The 20,072-nt window shown below is 28.7% G+C and overlaps 1 protein-coding gene across 1 annotated transcript in view; it reads left to right on the top strand.

Annotated features, from left to right (window-relative positions):
- Nucleotides 1-3,553: 3,553 nt before the first annotated feature.
- Nucleotides 3,554-20,072, top strand: part of LOC100200077 (cysteine dioxygenase type 1) — a 31,393-nt gene continuing 14,874 nt past the window's right edge. Inside the window, exons 1-2 of the mRNA XM_065805044.1 lie at nt 3,554-3,839; nt 16,726-16,803. Of these exons, the coding sequence (XP_065661116.1) occupies nt 3,676-3,839; nt 16,726-16,803 (242 nt within the window). The 5' untranslated portion in view covers nt 3,554-3,675. The remainder of the gene's footprint in view (nt 3,840-16,725; nt 16,804-20,072) is intronic.

Here is a 20,072-nt window from a genome sequence, read left to right as displayed (position 1 = left end):
TCTGAACCGCTTTGAATTACGGTCTCAAATTTTTAGGTTTTTCCTTTGAAATGATTTGACAAAATCACTGAAACTTTTAAATAAATCCAAGTCTTCAACTATTTTAAGTTGCTGATTTTGCCTCATTCTAATAAAAAATGACTCTTATAAACATAAAAGCTTCAATTACGCTATAGCGTAATTAAGGTTTAAAAAAATATTTTGGTGCCTTAAAAGAATAAATTTTAAAAAACGTACTTTAATACAAATTTTTTGAAAAAGGTTATTAGTAATTAATCTTGAAAATAGTACTTTTCAAAACAATACTTCTAAACAATGTTAACGATTGGATAGAGGAAAATTGGACATGCATGATTTGTTCTCAATTAATTAAAACATTTTTAAAATTGTACACATATACACTAAATGAAGAGCTTAGTGCTAACAGGACTCAAGTCACAAGTTAAATACTTTAAGAAAATCTCCTTTGATCAGTCATTTTAAATCCTTATTTTGAAGTCTTATATCTCTGATCAAATTATATTTTCTCATAACATTTATTTTAAGATTTTAGTAATTTTAGCACTAAGCTCTTCAAATAAATTAACTTAACGTTAAACATCATTGTGGAAAGTCAGCAACAGTGAAGGATAAGCTCAACAGATGCTATAGTATCAGTTGAGGTTATCCTTTTGTATATTGAATATCTGTATATCCATCTGTATATTGAAGAATAAGGGAATATTGTAAAAGATTTGATGAAAACTTGATCAGAAAAAGCTGATCAACTGTTTTTTTGTATTTTATTTTATTGAGTTCAGTTAAGTTCATTAAATCGTTTGACAAACTATTTTCTTCTGCCTAATTTCTTATATAGGCTGAAAAATTCTCCAATACACTTTTTTTTTTTACAATAAACAGCCAATATTTTGAAACTGTGGAGACATATAATATAAGAAAATTTAGGCATATAACATAAGATAATTAAGAGAACAATCAAACATACATATGTTCATCAGCTTATGTATGTTTCAACCGAGTTTGATCCCGACCACGTCCCTGGTAGTACCGCGCTCAACTTGTTTCTCTGCGCAGCGGCCTTGTTTGTCAAGGTTCGTGTTTCGGAGTTATAGAGCTGAGAGAGGGTTATAACCACTATTAAGTAGCCTCCTCATCTGTAGTGGCCTTCTTGACCTTGAGGAGGTGAATAACAAAAAAAAAAAAAAAAACTACAATTGTTTCTGTAGCTTATAAAATACCTAGATAATGATTAATTTTTTAACATAAAAAATATTGGTCATTATATATTTTGAGCTGATACCATTCGAGGTTAAAATTATTTTAATCATTTAAACAGTGAATTTCTTTTACTATAAATATACCGAATTCATCCTGATTATTTGATGGATGACGGACAGACGGTGGCTTTCTACCTTTCGATGTAGTTGGATATAGGTATTTTTTCAGTTAAGCAATAAATAATTGGAAAGAGATTTAAATCTAAAACTAGAGTTAATTTTTTGCCAATTTTTAAATATTTTTCTTCAAAATATTTAGCACAAATAACTGAATTTTTACTTGGGTTTTAACTTTCGATTGAAAGCTTTAAGTTATCAATCAAAAGTTAAATCGAAAGTTATATTAAGTTAAACTTAACATAACTTTCGATTGATAAATACTACCCATTGTTTAAATAAGTATGGATTATTTTCCGGAAATCTAAAAAATGGATGTTTTTTAGGAATAAAATCATTTGATTCTCTCTCTTTTTATATCCAGTTTTAGAAAAAACTACAGCACTTGTATTAACCATACTATGACTATATAAATAAACAATTTTATAAGACGTTTAAGAAAATCCGAAATGTACTCTTTCTTAACTTTTCGCTCTGAAAAGCAAGATATCCGACCGTGTAAATATAGTAGGCCATGGTTCAGGAGTAAATAAACAATTTATATAATTCTTTATATAAATAATTTATTGTAGATCATTTTTAAATAAAATATATGTAAATACTATTAATAATATAAATACTACAAAGCTTGTTAAAAAAGTTTTTTGAACTTTATCCATATAGTTGCATTAAAACACGAAATAATTAAAAATTCATATTTCATCTTAAACTGTATTTAACTATAAATATTATAAGTTTTTGAAATTTTTTGAATTAAAATTGTTTTTGTGTATTAAAATATTTTTAACTTCATTTAACACATTAAAAAAAATTTTAATGGAAAAAATTGAATATCGAGCATATATTAAAATCATGTTCTTTAAAATAAAACATGTGTTGTTCATTTGGTTCATGTTAAAAAGAAGGATACCATTATTAGTTAATTTTATGTAAAAAATTGTCTGAAACCTGTTACGCAAGAAAGAAATAAGCAAAGATTATAACATGCACTCAAAATTTTAAATTACTTCATGTTATCGCCCAACCCCATTTTACTCAAACCGCAGCAAACTGTTCAAACTAAGCAGGAATCACAATAATTTCCTACCCATCGTACTCATAAAAAGGCCACATAACCAAGCTTATTCAAAGTATACCTAAAAAAGAGCATAAAAAAATAATTGTAAAATGGCTTCAAAGGATGCAACATCGTATAAATAGTTATGGATATTATTTGATAAAAATTAAAAAGAAATAAAAATTACCTATTGGTTTAATATGTTAATTCTACGAACTTTTTCTAAGGACCTAACTATTATACTACATAAATATAATATACATTTTACACTGATTTTTGTTTACTTGATGTTAACAAGGTCCAGTGATGCCCATACCTTACCAATATCACAGAAATCTTTCTATGAAAGACTTTTAAATATTGACTAAAAAAATTTGAACCCTCTCCAACCGGGTGCATAACGTTATTAAAGCTGATAAAAGGTACGTATTTTTGACGAATTATAAATTTGACGAATTATGTCTTGGCATGCTTTTTTCATAACGAAATATGGCAGGTAGTAAAAAAAAGGTTTTTGAAGATTAAATAAAAGTAAATATGAACTTAATGCAGTAAATACGGCAAATATTTTAATATCGATTAACAAAGATGTTGTTTAGACATTTGTATACAACAACAAAAACCTATCCAAACCTATTTTAAACTGCTCTTGTATATAAAAATATCTATGCTAATACATATTTCTAAAAAGTAACACAGCTAAATATATTTATACCAAGCAACTCTGTAAAACCATGACACAAAACTTGGCCTCAAAAAACATTTCCGCAAAAGCCGGATTTTCGCATACCACATAGTTATACATAAATTATGAGAATTCATCTTTCGTGGGAATCTATTACTATTTATATGTCATATTCCTAGAATTTTTTTTTTTTGGGATTGAGAATGTCAATAAATTTAATTGTTTAATGTTCAACAGTATATATAATCGTGGAATTCAGGAAAATCTCTTCATTTTTAAAATATCATTTACTGATACCTTAAAAATTAAAAAATGCGTTATATACAGAAGCTAGTATATTCATGTATACATTTTAATACTTTAGTTTTTGTACATATGCGTACATGCATAGGGACTGTTTGTTAAAGTATTCGACGTGCATGATTATTAAAAATTGTTTGCTTGTGTTAAAGGAAAAAATAGTTATAAAGATAATGCATGCTAAATTATATTAAAATATAAAAGGGTTTTAAAATAGGAAACAAGAAAAAAATTAAAAAATGAATGAGTCAAATAACAGTTTTACACTTACAAAGTTAATTGAAAGATTAGAAGAATTATTTGAAAATGAAAAGGTCGAAGTTATTGAAGTTCAGGACGCTATGGAGAAATATCAACCAAATTTGTCTGAGTGGAAAAAGTATGCTCATTTTGATGATTACAGGTAAAGTGTCATGAATTGTTTTAGTTCTACTTTTAAGTCAAGCTTTACAAGAATCTCAGAAAGCAAACTTAATTAAAGTTCGATTTGAACTTTGTAAACTTTTTCACGAAAGAGTTTAAAGAAAAACTTGAGTAATTGCGTAAACGAATTTTGAAAATTTTAGGATCGCGCTTGAGAAAAAAAGACTTGAAAAGCACAAAGTTAGTTTCCTTTCGTCCTTTTATCTACCTACAGAAACAGGAATGGAATCGAAATAACCAATATATTTTAAAATTTTAATTTTCCAAAAGCAAAACTAAGCATACTAAGCACGTGATTATTTTTCCCTTCCCAGGAAGTTTGCTTAGTTAAAAGGCGGGATTGGAAATTAGTTATATATTTTGTAATAATTTATTTAAATTTATACTTTTGAAAATAAATTATAACAATGTGTTTGAATTAAATCGGTATTGGTTGTCAAAAAGTGAGTTGCTAAATTCAAAATGAGATTTTAAAAGTTTGTAAATTAAAAACGCAAAGATGTTGCTAATAATAATAATATGCTAATAATATGGACTGAATAGGCAATATTTAGAAGGGTCAGAGCGATTTTTTGAGTTTTTCAAAACTTGGAACAACATCGTCGCGTTGGTTTGACAAAGGTTTTAACTGATTTTTTTTATATTAGGAGAATAGCAAATAAATCTTTTTTTCTTATTTTCTTATTTTCTAAATAAAAATATTTACATAATAGTTTTTTGTTTATTTACGTATTTTTATACATCAACCAAAAAAAGAGTACTTAGACAAATAAAAAAACAATAATATAAATAATTTTAGTTGATCATTAAAAAAAGTTACAAGATTATTTCTAAATTCTCCTAGTATTAAAAATTTCAGCTAAAACCTTGTCAAATCAACGCGACGAGATGATGTATTCCAGTAAGCAGGAAAACCTGACGAAAACCGGCCCAATAGGTCTATGTCTATGCAGGGCCGCCAAGAGGGGTAGGGGGCTTAATGGCGCCAATCAGGGATGCTTTCCCAGGCGGCGTGACGGCTCTCGGCGGCCCTGCGTCTATGGTAATAAACACAAATATGTATGAATATTTAAATAAATAAATATTTTGTTTAGGTATTTATATATGAGTCTATGGCAATAAACACCTAAACTAAAGTCAACAATTGTTAAACAGTTTTGATAATAAATGAAAAGAGAATGCGAAACACTTTTGTAAAAATGTGGTAGAACCTTAGACTGGAAAAAAATTTAGTTGTGTTTAAGGGTGGTTTGGATGTTCAATAGGGGATTAACTTGTTGTTTTTTTTTGTTTTTTTTTTGTTGAAAGGGCAGGAAGAGTGTGGTCGTTTAGCTCAACAGATGTATTAGAGATAAGTTTTTTTTGCATTTATTGGGTTAACTTTATTAACGTTATTTTTTGCATTTAGTTGTATACTCAAAGATTATTTTGTAGAAGAGAAAAACAGGATATTAAATGACTATTTAACTCTTCAGTTAAATTCCTGAAGAAATACAAAGCAAGTCATTTTTTTTAATTTTAAAACAAAATTTCACTGTTACATGTGTACATTTCAAACTGGAGTTGTAAGCCGTTTTAGAAGATGTAAATAAATATTGCTTGTGAAGATATCCTGAACCCACTACAATTTAGATCAATACGAATACTTCGCATGAAGTATTTTTCAAACAGTCAGATCAATGCAAATACTTTATATGAAGTATTTAAATTCACCTAAATTTAAAAAAATTTGCATTGATCTGACAGTTTAACGAAAAATAACCGTTTCTGTTTCGATTCAGTTTTGCATTTTTCCCTATAGGAAAATACATTGCATCAATAACTAAAACCAGTGGACTGGTCAATTCAGAGGGTAAACCAATATAATTACAGCTATCGAGACCTCAATCAAATAAAGCTTACCTCTTACTATATGTTGGTTGTTTATCTCGCAAAAATTTTGGGATCTTTAATCGAAATGACATTCTATTCTCTAATAGAATGTTTAAAAAGCATTATAACAATTAATACTTATAATATAAAGAATTTTTTGTTAAATATTTCTTTAACCAATAATAGTTTAAATTATTAACAAATTCTTTAATAAAAGCTAATTAAGGGTTTTTGCAAATAGAAAACCTTAAATTAGTTTCCATCGACATAGGAGGTACCACTTGGAAGCTTAAAATGCCAACGATATATGTTTTAAAACCTATTTTAATGCTTTATAAAGTAAGCCATTGACATTTTTATTAAACAACGTTGTTTTTTTTTAATAAATAAAACAAGGTATTTTAATACAAAGACAAAATTCATTTGAAAACCATAGCGTTACAATTTAAATTATTTTTTTGTTTTTAACTGCTCTTAATTTTGGTACTGGGGGACCGACAAAAGCCAGAAGACTGTGAATGCCAGCAAGTAAAAAAAGTACTTAAATCGGTGTCTATGGTAATCTTAACTTAGTACATAAATAGTAGTTAATTAGTACTTAAGAAGTACTTTTATCGGTATCTGTGGTATTACCGCTATCTATGGTAAGAAACAATATATATATATATATATATATATATATATATATATATATATATAATATATATATATATATATATATATATATATATATATATATATATATATATATATATATACATATTCATTAAGGTGAGTCGAAATGTAAAAAATATTAAGTTGGAGATCCTGTACATGTCTAAAAAGTTGCTTTTTGATGTACTCGTTTGAAAAAACCTCACTTTTTATTTTATGGACAGTGTCTACAGGTCCCAACTCCGACTAGAAAGACTACATAAATACTCAATGTTAGTGTAATGTATTGCAATGTATTACAAATTAAAAAGAAAGTAAACTGTAACGAATCAATGTTAAACAGCAACAATACAAAGTTGTTTAACCTAACTGTTAATAAAATCTTTCTTGCAATCACCTTAATCACCTTAAATGCAAACGCAATCACCTTAATCACCTTAAATGGCAGCTCGTTACAGTGTAGAAGGCATACCAACCACTGTAATGGTCTACCTAAGTTCTTCTCTAATTTTCTTATGATTCCGTTGCTTTTACCTGTATTATTATTTGTGCCATCACACACAAGACCTTGAATGCTTTCTACGGAGTTTGTCTCTATAATAACTGACATTAACTCCTTTGTTATATCAGCAGCTTTACTACTTTCAGAAACTAAATGATCGATGTATATGTTTCCTGGATACGAGACAATACTATAGTGTTCTTCTTTTTTGCTTCTTCTACAACCAAAACTCTCAACTAATGTAACGTCTTGTTTTCCATCAAAGCCTATACAGCACAATTCCTTATTGCTCTGCATATGTTCTTCAACCAGAGTATCTCTCCAGAAATTCCTTTGTCGATTTAGCTTTGAAGGATCAAGAATTGTTGCTGAAGACAACATACTGAGGTCTTTTAAAACAGCATTAACAATAAGACATGTATCTCTGTTGCTAATTTTACATCGATCAACTGCTTTACATAATTCCTTGTACTTGTTTCTGTTCTGCACTGATACTGTCTCTTCCTCTGATGTATAATTACTTTCAGACGTGTTACGCTCATCCTCATCAATATCTTCCTCAGTTTCATATTCAACCTCTTTTGACTGTGATCACACAATGATTTCATAAATTTGCGTTTTTGTCTCTTTTCCAGTGTTGCTGTCGTTTCTTTGTCTACTCAACCAATTATCATATATCTAACAGTTTTCTGGTCAACCCAGAAATCCCACTCTATCAATGGAATTTTATTTGGCAGTAGGCACGTGCATAAGTTCCTATCTCTAATGCCCGAATCAAAGCATTTGCAGGTACAAATGTCAAATAACTGCTTAAAAGAATTCAACTTCTCAGTGAACGTGTCTGATGTTCTTTTTGCATCTGAATATTTTTCAAGTGTATGTACTTTATCCATAAGTCTTCTAATCCTAATGATTGTGCTATTCACTTCTATTGTGGGAATACTTGCTTTTGAATAAACACATTTCACTCTGTCTGCTAAAATTGAATATCTTTCTTGCAAGCTAATTTCTAATACTGTTTTCTGATTATAATAGAACGCCTTAATAACGTCTTCATATGATGGGATTTGATTTTTAGGAAGATCAACTAACTGTCCAAACAATGGATGTTTAGTGCACTTCGTGTACACATACTATCCATATTTAATATAATTTGTCTAAAATAATCAAAAAAACTACAACAAGTTATGTTTACAATAAATAAAAGCTGTTAAAACAATTTTTCATAAGAATTTAGTCAATAAATATTCCAATATTTATACAGACTATAATATGTTTAGCCCTCTCATAAATAGGCTTACATGTTAAATGAAGTGATCTTTCTACAGTCTAAACTAAAGCCTACTGTAGTATACATCTATATTAGCGTACTTGAATTTTACTATAGATCTATTATTGCAAAGAAGAAAATAAAATTACAAAATAATATATTAGATATTTTGCTTGTTTCTAAAAAATCCAGCACATGGTTTGTTGCTAATGTTGGTGACGTCACATGTAAATAACTTTATTAAATTTATTCCATTTCTTTTTTAGCACTTGTAGTTAGGTGCTAAACCATTTGCCAATGCATTTTAGTCAATGATTTATAGTTGGTACGTATTTAGATTGTACCAAGGAAATGGTTAAAATACATCAAATAAGGTAAGACTTTAATCAAAAGTTGGGACCCCTAAACGTTTCATCAAAAATCTTTAAATATTATTTTCATACTGTACTGATGACAAGACAACTTTTTGTTCATGTACAGGAAAGATAAAAAAATTTGACCCACCCTAACGTGTGGCGGATCCAGCATTTTTTGATCTTTGAGATAGCTAACTTCCAGACATGGAGCTAACTCCAAACATTTATACGTTTATACTTATGTCAAATAATGAGGGTTTGCAAAAAATTGCGATGATTGGAGGCTGGGAACAAAAAAGCCCCAAAATTTTTGCTACAGCTGCCCCAAACGTGAGAGCAACTAGTTGATGAAATATTTTTTGTATTATTCACAAATAGACTTATATTCATCGATAATTATTAATGTTTCATAGTATTATCTTTCAGCGTTCAAAAATTATTACCATATAAAAATTACAGCCCCCTCAAATTGAGGGGGGGGGGGTTGAACTTTATATGGTCATAATTTTTGAACGCTGTGAGATAATACTATGAAACTTAAAAATTGTCGATGAATATAAGTCTAGTTGTGAATAATATAAAAAGTATTTCATCAACTTGTTGCTCTCACGTTTGGGGCAGGTGTAGCAAAAATTTTGGGGCTTTATTGTTCCCAGCCTCCAATCATCGCAATTTTTTGCAAACCCTTATTATTTGACATAAGTATAAACATATAAATGTTTGGAGTTAGCTCCATGTAGTATGTGTTATTGTTTTAGCTCCTTACTACTAGTTGATTTGTTAAGGTGCTGTTATAAAGCAGATATAGCATAAAATCAAAACCGTGACAGTCGATAGATGTTCTTGGCTAGTTGCCCTATTCGTATTCTACTTCTAAGTCCGGCAATCTGAAAGCGGTCAATCCACTTCATATATTAAATAAAGATAAACCACCAAGTAGAAGCTGCTACTCGGCTTTGGCCTAGCGGGAGTTATTAAACCCGTAGCTGGGCCAAACACCGAGTCTCGGCTCCCATATAACACCGCTTTCTAGTGCCGTGCGTAAATGTGGCTTCAATCGCTTCATTGCTTCTTGCCCTAATGGCTAATATCAAGTGAAGTATCTGTTCTTATTTCGGCTCCGGACCATCTCTCAATTGGTTACGGTGTTGTTAGAAAAGCAGAAACGGAAAAAGATCAAAGCCGTGACAGTCGAAAGAGGTTCTTGGCGTGGTCGCTTTTTCAGTGTCTCCTTCTACGTTCGAAAATCCTAAAGCGATCTGTCCACTTTGGACGTAAAACGGAGATAATCCATTAAGTTGGCGCTGTTCAGTTTCGGCTGAGTGGTAACTAAACCCTTAAGTGGGCATTACTAAACCCTTAAATGGGCCAAAAAACCCTTAAATGGGTTATAATAGGAGTCTCGGCTCCAAAATAACACCGCCTTCTAGAGCCCTGTGTAAGTCTGGTTTCAACTGCAGGTAACTCTAGCTGGTTGGTAAAAAAAATGTGGTTTTAATTGTAAGTGTCTGAAGTTGTGCATGATATTGTTTATTTTGATAAAATTAATATATTTAAATCATATACTTCCTGATCTTTATTTTTGTGCATTAAGTAATTTTTCATTTAAGTATTATAAAAAAATGCGTAACTTTATTATTGAAAACCATTTTTGATATATCAGCATAACTAGGGTTACCATATGGTAATCATCGAAAAAGAGAAGATTTTACTAAGCGTGTGAAATGAATGATGAGTCCCCATTATTTAGCAGGGTTGTACTAGAGAGGACTCCTTTTAAGAAAATTAAATAAATAAAAACCCTTTTTATAAAAAAAAGCACGTAAAAAAATAAAAAATGTCATTTTTTAATGCAAATTGGTGAATTTGTGATTAAAATTAATCTAAATAATCGCAAAACGTTTACATTCAATTTTATTGCTATCTAACAATTATTGAGTCTTGATTAAATAAATCTTTTAAAACGGTATAATTTAATATAGAATAATTTATTGTATATTAAAATATTTTAAATAATATACGAAAGATAAAAACTATATAAATGCAAGCCATGAATTTAATCTTCATTGTATAACTTGTTTCTATTGTCATCTTGTAACCATTATTTACATGTATCTAACTAATCACTTGCATTAGTCATCAATTTAACTGTCATCGACCAATCATTTGTCGGAACAAAGCAAGAATTATAAACAGGGGAAGATGTATCATACCAAATATACATTTTTTTTGAAACCACCTTTTTCAATAAGTCTTTGTTTGATAACAAATACTTATTGAACTCATAAGTTAGAAAATTGGTCACGCACAATGATTTATTAACATAAAGAAAAGGCTCCCAAATAGCGATACTGCCAAGTTTCATCCAAATGAAAGCTTTTAACTCTTAGTATTAGGACTTTTAACAGGTCAAAGGTTATGCAAATTGCGTAATCTTGACTAATTTATTACTGTAAGATGCATTAGATAAATAAGATTAACATAAGGAAATTTGTTTATCTTTATGGAGAACAAAATATATGATCCAGCTGGCCAAATTTTGAATTCACAATCATTTCTCCCTTTCTTAAACTAAAAAATATTTTTTTGGACGACATTATTGATAGTGTCGCAATTTTTTTACTTTCTAAACGTCAAATTTAAATTCAAGGAATAATTTTTTGTGTAGTGACAACCAAAATACTTTATAACCTTAACTAAACGGTCGAAACTTTCGTTTTCGCAAGTTTGGATGCGCGCGCATTTTTTAATATTGTGTAATGAAGAGAAGAGAACACGTGTTGTTTGAGCATTTTCCATAAATTGGTAGAATGACAAAAAAAATATGGAATTTTTATAAAAATTAAATAAAAACCTCCAAAAAGAGGAGATTTCATGTTTTTTTCTGAAATCCCCCGGAGGCTTATTTTTTGCCTTAAAATCCGTAGATCTCCGGGTAAATCCGGAGATATGGGAACCCTAAAGTATAACGTAATATGTAAGCAATAACACTGTATTTTTCTAAAAAATGTAGTCTGGGGGCAAAACAGTAGAGATGGACAGAAGACACATGCGCATGCTTTTGATATTTATCATAGTTAGCTAATTACGAATGACAATATATTGCCATTCGTAATTATCAGCCTTAAATTCCTCATATTGTTATATTGTATTTATTGAATTATCCAACATTTAGAGAAACGATTGCTGCTCATATTGTTACATTTTTTATTCAATAAATTTGCTGCTGAAGTTAGTATTTGTTGAGGCATCAATAAAAAATAGACCTTTAGTATACTCAATGACTGTTGAGACTATGATAATGAGCAATTTGTTGGTCATGTGCTAGAAAAATAGTAGCTTGTAATGGCGCATGATCTGTATCTCCACCAGGTGCAATGTCAACATGTAATTTGATGAGTGCAGGTCCAGGCCAAAAGTAAATTTGACAACTTCGACTGGTTATGTATTGTAGTTATTTACATTTAATGTAAATAAATGCAGCAATTTAACGATTAATTAATCAACCATGTTCTGAAAACGTTATTTCAAAGGTACAAAAAAGATCGCAAGTTTTTCCTTGCAGTCACATAATAAACCAAAAATTAAAATGCCTGCCTAATATCAATGATAGTCGGCGCATAAAGAGAAAACGATTTTTTACTTATATTAATAAAATAAATTTAGCAGTGCATAATTAAGCAAAAAAAGGAGAAGTTGCACGATTTCGTGATTTGTTATTTGAGACTTTTTGTCAAGACAGTGTATAAAGTTGAGTTATTAGCATATAGAGCCACTTTTGATGTAAGATTGTCACAAAGAATGTTATTGTAAATAAGAAACAATATTGGAACAAAGATAGAGACTTGTGGTACCCTTAAGGTTACTGGAAAAGTAGAAGTATGGAGGTCTTTGAGAATGACTTAACTACTGCAGTTAGAAAGAAATGAGTTGATAATCTCAAAACCTTTTTTGTAAAGAAATTAATAATAGAGAGAAGGCTAATTGGAGGATGGTTAGAGAGGTCAGTGTGTTTTTTAGACATTTTAAAAATTGGAACCACTTATGTAACACTTATTATTAGTTTAGCGAGAAATTAAGAGAGTTCCGGAAAACTCTTATGTAAGCTGTAGAAGAGTTTAATTGAAATTTGACTTGAGCATAGAAAGCTGGAGTGATTTGAGCATTTAAACAAATAGCAAACAATATATGTTTGTATCATATATATATCCATATTAAAAATGGATTTAGGCGCCTTTTAACTAATTACCTTAAATGGGAGTTAGTTACGAGGAAGTGCGTTACATATGGTATGAAAGAGCATTAGCTATGAAAAGAAGATGCTTGATATGATATTTATATTAGAGTAACAGTATAAAAGGAGAAAGCTTAAAATTAATAATCATAATCAAGATGATGATTATGACTATCAATAATTGATTGATAAACATGATCATCATGATGATTATGAGCATAATTATGATCATCATCATATAATTATCATGATGATGAGCATAATTATGATCATCATCATGATAATCATCATGATCATCAAGATTATGATGTTTATATTAGAGATAAAGTATTAGGCTTACTTTAGTTAATGACATTGTTAAAGATTTTCCAAATGTCTCTATAACCTAACATCTTAAATAAGATACAAGATTTAGAAAACTAAGAATAGCAAAGCTTAGTATCAGACAGGACCTTATTTACTTTGTCTTCTTGCAATAATAAAAAAACTATTGTGTTCAAGAGAGATGTTCTTGTAAAAATATTGAAACAAATGATTAACATTAAATATAGCAACTGCACAAGAAGGTGAAAAATATGGAGTAGAATGAGGCTTGACTTTAAACCATTGAGAAGTAATAAAAGCTTCAATACTTACTTGGGTCCAGGTGATTAGTTAAAAAGCGCATATATCCATTTTTAATATGGATATATATATAGATACAAACATATATTGTTTGCTATTTGTTTAAATAGTAGCATACAATATCCCTGCATATTTATATAAACTTTAGTATTTATAAGGTCTAGTATTGTTGCCCAAAAGAGAAGACGATGATAAGATGGATGTGTGGTGTAACTCTAAGACAAGAAAAGGAGTCATAATCTTAGACAGAGATTGGAAAAGTATTGTCACAAACAACAATTGTCAGAAAAGATTAAAGTAGTATGGTTATTAGTATGTAGACAGGTAGCAGGAAAAAATTATTATTTTTTTTTTTTTATGTTAATTTTAATGTTAATTCACCTCCCCAAGGCCCAGAAGGCCACTACAGACGAGAAGGCTACTTAATTGTGGTTATAACCCTCTCTCAACTCTATAACTCCGAAACACGAACCTTGACGAACAAGGCCGCTGCGCAGAGAAACAAGTTGAGCGCGGTACTACCAGCGACGTGGGAAAAAATGGTAGAGTAATAAGTAAGAAAACTTGGAGGGAGTGCGTTACATATGGTATGAATGAGCTTTTGTTATGGAAAGAAGATGCTTGATGTAATGTTTATATTAGAGTAACAGCATGAAAGGAAAAGGCTAAAAATTGATAATTATGATCAAGATAATGATCATAATTATAATCATTATCATAATGATCATCATGGTCATCATGATGATGTTTATATATAAATAAACATGAACATGCATACAATATATAACAAATTTGAATAAAATTTATTACTTAGAATGTATTAATGTTAATGCAATCCCGGTAACAAATCTATCCCTGGCTATTTTCTATCAAAATCAGTCCTGGCCAAGTTTCGACCACATTCACTTTTTAACCTCAACATGCATAACCTAAATTTATTCTATACCTATGCTTAAGCTGGTTGAAATTTCAAAAACAGAAATAACTATTGTTTAATTTTTCTATAATCAAAGTTTATTTTATAAGTTTAAAATTTATTTAAGTTGTGTTATGTTATATAGAGCATAAGCATTATTTTGTATATTAAATATTACATTTTTGCATATATATATATATATATATATATATATATATATATATATATATATATATATATATATATATATATATATATATATATATATATATATATATATACATATATACACTGCCGCTCACGGAAGTTAGGACAGTGGAGATTTTTTCGAAAAAGCAAAATTAATATATAATTACGTTATAGAATTTTTAATTCATATTAATAAAAGTTATATTTTTTATACATTTTCAATATAAAATATATTATTAGTCAGTTTTATGTAATAAAAATGTTCAAAAACCATTATAATGATTAAATTATTTTTTCGTCAAAAAAACCACCCTTTGATTTAATAACTGCTTTAACTATTCTCGGCATTCTTTCAATTAATTTTCTAATTGTTTCTTTTTGAATATTATTCCATTCCTGTTCTATAATGTTCCATAAATGAGATTTTGATGTTGGACATACAGTTCTAATTTTTCTATCCAGTTCATCCCATAGTAACTCAATGGGGTTGAGGTCTGGGCTTAAGGGAGGCCAGGTCATTACACGTAATACATTTTCAGCTTTTTTCGATTCTAAATAATTTCTACATAATAATGCAAAATGTTTAGGGTCATTATCATGCATCAGAATAATATTATCTCCGATTAATCGAAGTCCCGAAGGGATTGCACTTGTTTCCAGGATATCTCTATAATGTTCTGCTCTCATTATATCATTGATTTTATGCAAATATCCCACTCCATCCAGAGAGAAACAACCCCAAACTATCACAGAGCCTTCACCATGTTTTACTGCTGGAACCAGACATTGAGTTAGCATTTTTTCTTCAGCAGATCTTCTAACGTAAACTCTTCGCTTATTTCCGAAAACTTCAAATTTTGACTCATCGGTCCAGAGTACTTGTTTCCATTCATCCATCGTCCAATTTTTGTGGAGCTGTGCTAACGGAATCTCTTCTGTCGATTAACTTTTCGTAGATGTGGTTTTCGGATAGCAACATGACCATGCAAATTAGCTTTTTGCAATCTACGTTTGATTGTACTGACAAAAACTTTTTTTTCTCGATCACAGTTGAAAATAGCTGTTATTTGTGGAGCAGTTAACATTCGATTACGCTTACTGATGATTTTTATACGTCGGTCATCAGTCTTTGTTATGCGAGAAGGACCTGGACGATTTCTGTCTTCCAAACTTCCAGATTCTCGATATCGACGAATCGTATAGCTAACTGTTGATTTACTCAGATTTAATTTTTCAGCTATTTTTCTAACTGTATAGCCTTCTTGAAGCAAAGTGAGTATTGCTGTCCTTTTTTCAACACTTATTGGCTTACCTTTAGGCATATTTTTTTCAATATTTTGAATTTACACTAAAAAAATAATTTTTAATTTTACCTTTGAACTTCTGCACTTGAAATTTTTAAAACACTAACACAAAATACACAAAATATCTGCAAAAACACAGTAAACAATAGAAGTACTTGTTAAATGACAAACTTAAAAGATTTGAGTTGATAATGTAAAATACAGGTTCATACGTGACCTTTAATATGTTTCTGCGTTCTCTGTTTATTTATTTAAAATGATAGGACTTTTACTTGTGAGTACGATTTATGTTATTTTAAATGTTAGTTATTTTAATATATTTACATTAAAATAACTTAATTTAGAATTTTTTTGATATAAATTTTATTTAACTTAATTTATTTTTATATAAACATAAATTTTACTAATATAAGTAAATAATTTTATAACGTAATTACATTTTAATATTGTTCTTTTGAAAAAGTATTTTTAGTCCTAACTTCCGTGAGCGGCAGTGTGTTTATATATATATATATATATATATATATATATATATATATATATATATATATATATATATATATATATATATATATATATATATATATATATATATATATATATATATATATATATATATATATATATATATATATATATATATATATATAATATATATATATATATATATATATATATATATATATATACATATATATATATATATATATATATATATATATATATATATATATATATATATATATATATATATATATATATATATATATATATATATATATATACATAAAGATATATATATTACATATTCTTATATTATAGACTTAAAATATTTAATATTATGTAACATTTAATATTTTTTTATTATTTAATTTATTAGTTATTTAAATATTGCTTTTCTTGGTTATTACAAAATTACTTATGGCATTTGTTTTTTACATAAAGGTATACAAGAAATTTAGTTCATTCTGGAAATAGAAAGTTTAACTTAATTTTGCTTTGCTGGGGAGTAGGTCATGGAAGGTAAGAGGAAGATTTACTTATATGTAAGATTAATTATCAAATTATTTGATATTATTAGGTGCATGGTTGTCTGATGCTTTAAAGCCTTAAAAAAACTATAACAAAAATGCCTCCCTATTAACTGTTTAATGAGAGTAATTAGGGTCATTTTAAACTCATTTGTAGTAATTTAAAAGTATATAATAACTATTATTGCATTTTATTATGTAAAATTATTTATAGTATTCAATTTAAACAAGTTTTTTAATTTAGAGCTGCTTATTCTATTTATTTTTTTTCTTGTTTTTTTTTTTTTTTTATGTTATTAAATTAAAGTTTATTTAAATGAATATTAGACATATAGCTCTAGTGATTGTTCTTATAAATTAGTATTTAATAAATAACCAAAATTTTGCTAACTAATTCTGGTCCTTTATCTACAGTATGAACCAATTGCAACAAAATTTCCAATATGATTGCAGTTAAACTACACTGTAATAAAGTGATAAATAATCTTGTTTAGGGATATGCTTCATAATGCATGAATTTTTATACAAAAAAAAAACTTGATGAAGCAATTGTTCTTTAAACAATTTCTTTTCCTTCTGCATTGTCAAATCATATTAGCGATACATACTGTCAATCAAGTAAAACAGGCATCGCCCTTATGACAACATTATAAAGGTCTTTGCCACCAATGTTTGATATTTGTTTTGCTTATAAGAAATGACATACCATGAAAAAACTTAATTGTCACTCTAAATCAAGTAATGTCACATTTTATCACACTTCCTTTAAACAACCCACCCTTACTCAAACATGGCAGCATCTTTAACCTAAAAAGTTTTTAATAACATTAAATATAAAAATTTTAAGACACAAGTAAAGTTTAATTAAAAATAATAATTTAATATCTTTTCTCTATGCAAAATAACTTTCCTTCCTATGTTTCAACTTCTGCTGTAGATGTCAGAGGCAACTTTATATCTCTTCTGACAAATCAAATATTACTTCTTCACTCACTAGCACTTTTTGTTTAATAGAATGCATTATTGTTGTATATACATTTATAGTTTTTTCTTTTTTCTTAACATTGCTTACTAATGTTTTTTTGTAACCAAAATAAAATACAATTTGCAGGTTACCAGTTTGACTTAATCCGGAGCCTAAATAAAAAATTTATTACAAACTTTAACTGGGTAATAATATGGTAAGGATTTGTAATTTTATTACAAATCTTTAATCGTTACCATGATGTTTAACAATGTAGCACTTTGCAAATCTTTTTTTTCTTTTTAATTTATAAACATTTTTATATAGCCTAATCAAGAAACGGCTCATATTAATTAGAAAATGCTATAAATACAGGACAATTACTGATATACAAAGATTAGATTGGAATACAATAAATTTAAACTAAGCGGTTGTCTGTTAGTTCAAGTTGTAACCTGTAATGGTAGAACTCCCTGACACTGATTTTGCCCTAAACCATTTGGTTTAAACCATTGGTTTAAACCTTTTAACCCTGGCTCAAACTATCTAAAAATTTGTTTTTAAATAAAAACTGGTAAAAAAAAGAAAATGTTTATGTATAAATATAAAATAAAGAAAGAAAATAACCTATATGCAAAATAGATTTACCAGCTAATTCTAGGACCCTTGTCATGTAGGTTGACCAATTCATCTCCACATCATAGGTGTTATTTTTAGCTTAAGAAAGAGTGTTGGCATTTTTATATGGCACTTTACTGATAAGTGATTTTTTATCATTAACTGGGTATTACTAAATCCACTTCTTCAAAGGTAATTTTATGTTAAATGACCTAGAAATAATTAAAATTTCTAGGTCAAAATATTTTCAGGAATGGAAAATCCAACGAAATGATCAGGAAGGTAAAAAAATATTTTTAAGTACCTGTATTTATCAATTTAATATTTGAAAATAAATAATTATGTACCTGTATTTATCAATTTAAATAAATTGAAGCAATTTTTTTATATAAATAATTTTGATGCTCAAGAAACCCATGTGACCTTAATAATATCAAAAAAAAATGATTACACTTCATTTTGTATTCATTGATCTTACAAAATTTATAAAGATTTTGATCTGCAAGTATATGGATTTCCATATATGGATAATGGGGCATGCTCCCACTTTTTTTGTAGCAGATTGTTGCAATTGATTTTTCACTACCTTTCAAACTAGCTGGAGCTCTGAAAATTTTAGCATTTCTGTAGTGCCAATAAATGTGCATATTAAAGTTGTTTCCAGGGCCACAAGGCATTGATAGGGGGGAAAGGACTGGGGTAAATGCCCTTTTTTTTTGTAGTGGAATCTTGTGATAGATTTTCACTTCTTTCCAGACAAACTGGAGCTCTGAAAATCAGCAATTGTGTTAAAATTGTTTTCAGGGCAGATTAAAAGAGAGTCCATAAAGTATGGGCACTTGGGGCCATGCCCACTTAATTTCTCAAAAAATAATTTTTTTTTTTTTGCGTTATCACTGAAGTAAAAATAACTTTGAAAATATTTTCTTCAAAAATTTGTTTAATTTATATTTGTTCCACTCGGTTTTTGAACATTCTGTATTCAATGATTTTTCCTAAAATGTCTATCTATTAGACTAGCGCAGATGTATTTTTAATACATTGATTTTTAATAGATAGTACATAGATTTTTAATAGTCTAATAGATGTATTTTTAATATATACATCTATTAGAATGGCGCAGATGTATTTTTAATACATTGTTTCCAGTTTAGGATGTTGAATGCTGGATCTTCTTGACTCAATGCATGGGTTTTGCTTGTGTCTCTGTTTTTATGACTAGGCAACTCATTCTATTATCTTCTAATGAGGGTGCAGCTCTAAAACTCAGTTTTATGGTTCTGAGGCCGGCTGGTAGTCAGGTTTCCTGAACTCTGTGGTAGGTCTCAGAGAAGCTGATTCCATCAACAGCCGAAAAATTGGGCTATTAAACAGTGTTCTGAGTACTATCTATGCTTTGAGTCATGTTCTTCAATCAAGTACCAAAAACTAAAAACACAAAAAACCATCATTATCACCAAGTTCTCTAAACCTATCATTCACTAATATTCGTGGTCTTCGAAGTGACTTTCTTCTGTTGAGTCTTATCTCTTGCAAAGTTCACCAGACCTACTTGCTCTTTGTGAGACTAATTTGAGTTCAGCTGTCTCATCTTGCGATCTTAGTGTTGATGGTTATCTTCCTTTAATTCTTAAAAACTCCAATAGTCACATGCTTGGCCTGGGCATTTCCATTTGTAA

The sequence above is a fragment of the Hydra vulgaris genome, chromosome 09 (genome assembly GCF_038396675.1).
Source record: "Hydra vulgaris chromosome 09, alternate assembly HydraT2T_AEP".
Lineage (NCBI taxonomy): Eukaryota > Metazoa > Cnidaria > Hydrozoa > Anthoathecata > Hydridae > Hydra > Hydra vulgaris.
This window is presented reverse-complemented; position numbering and strand designations above follow the sequence as displayed.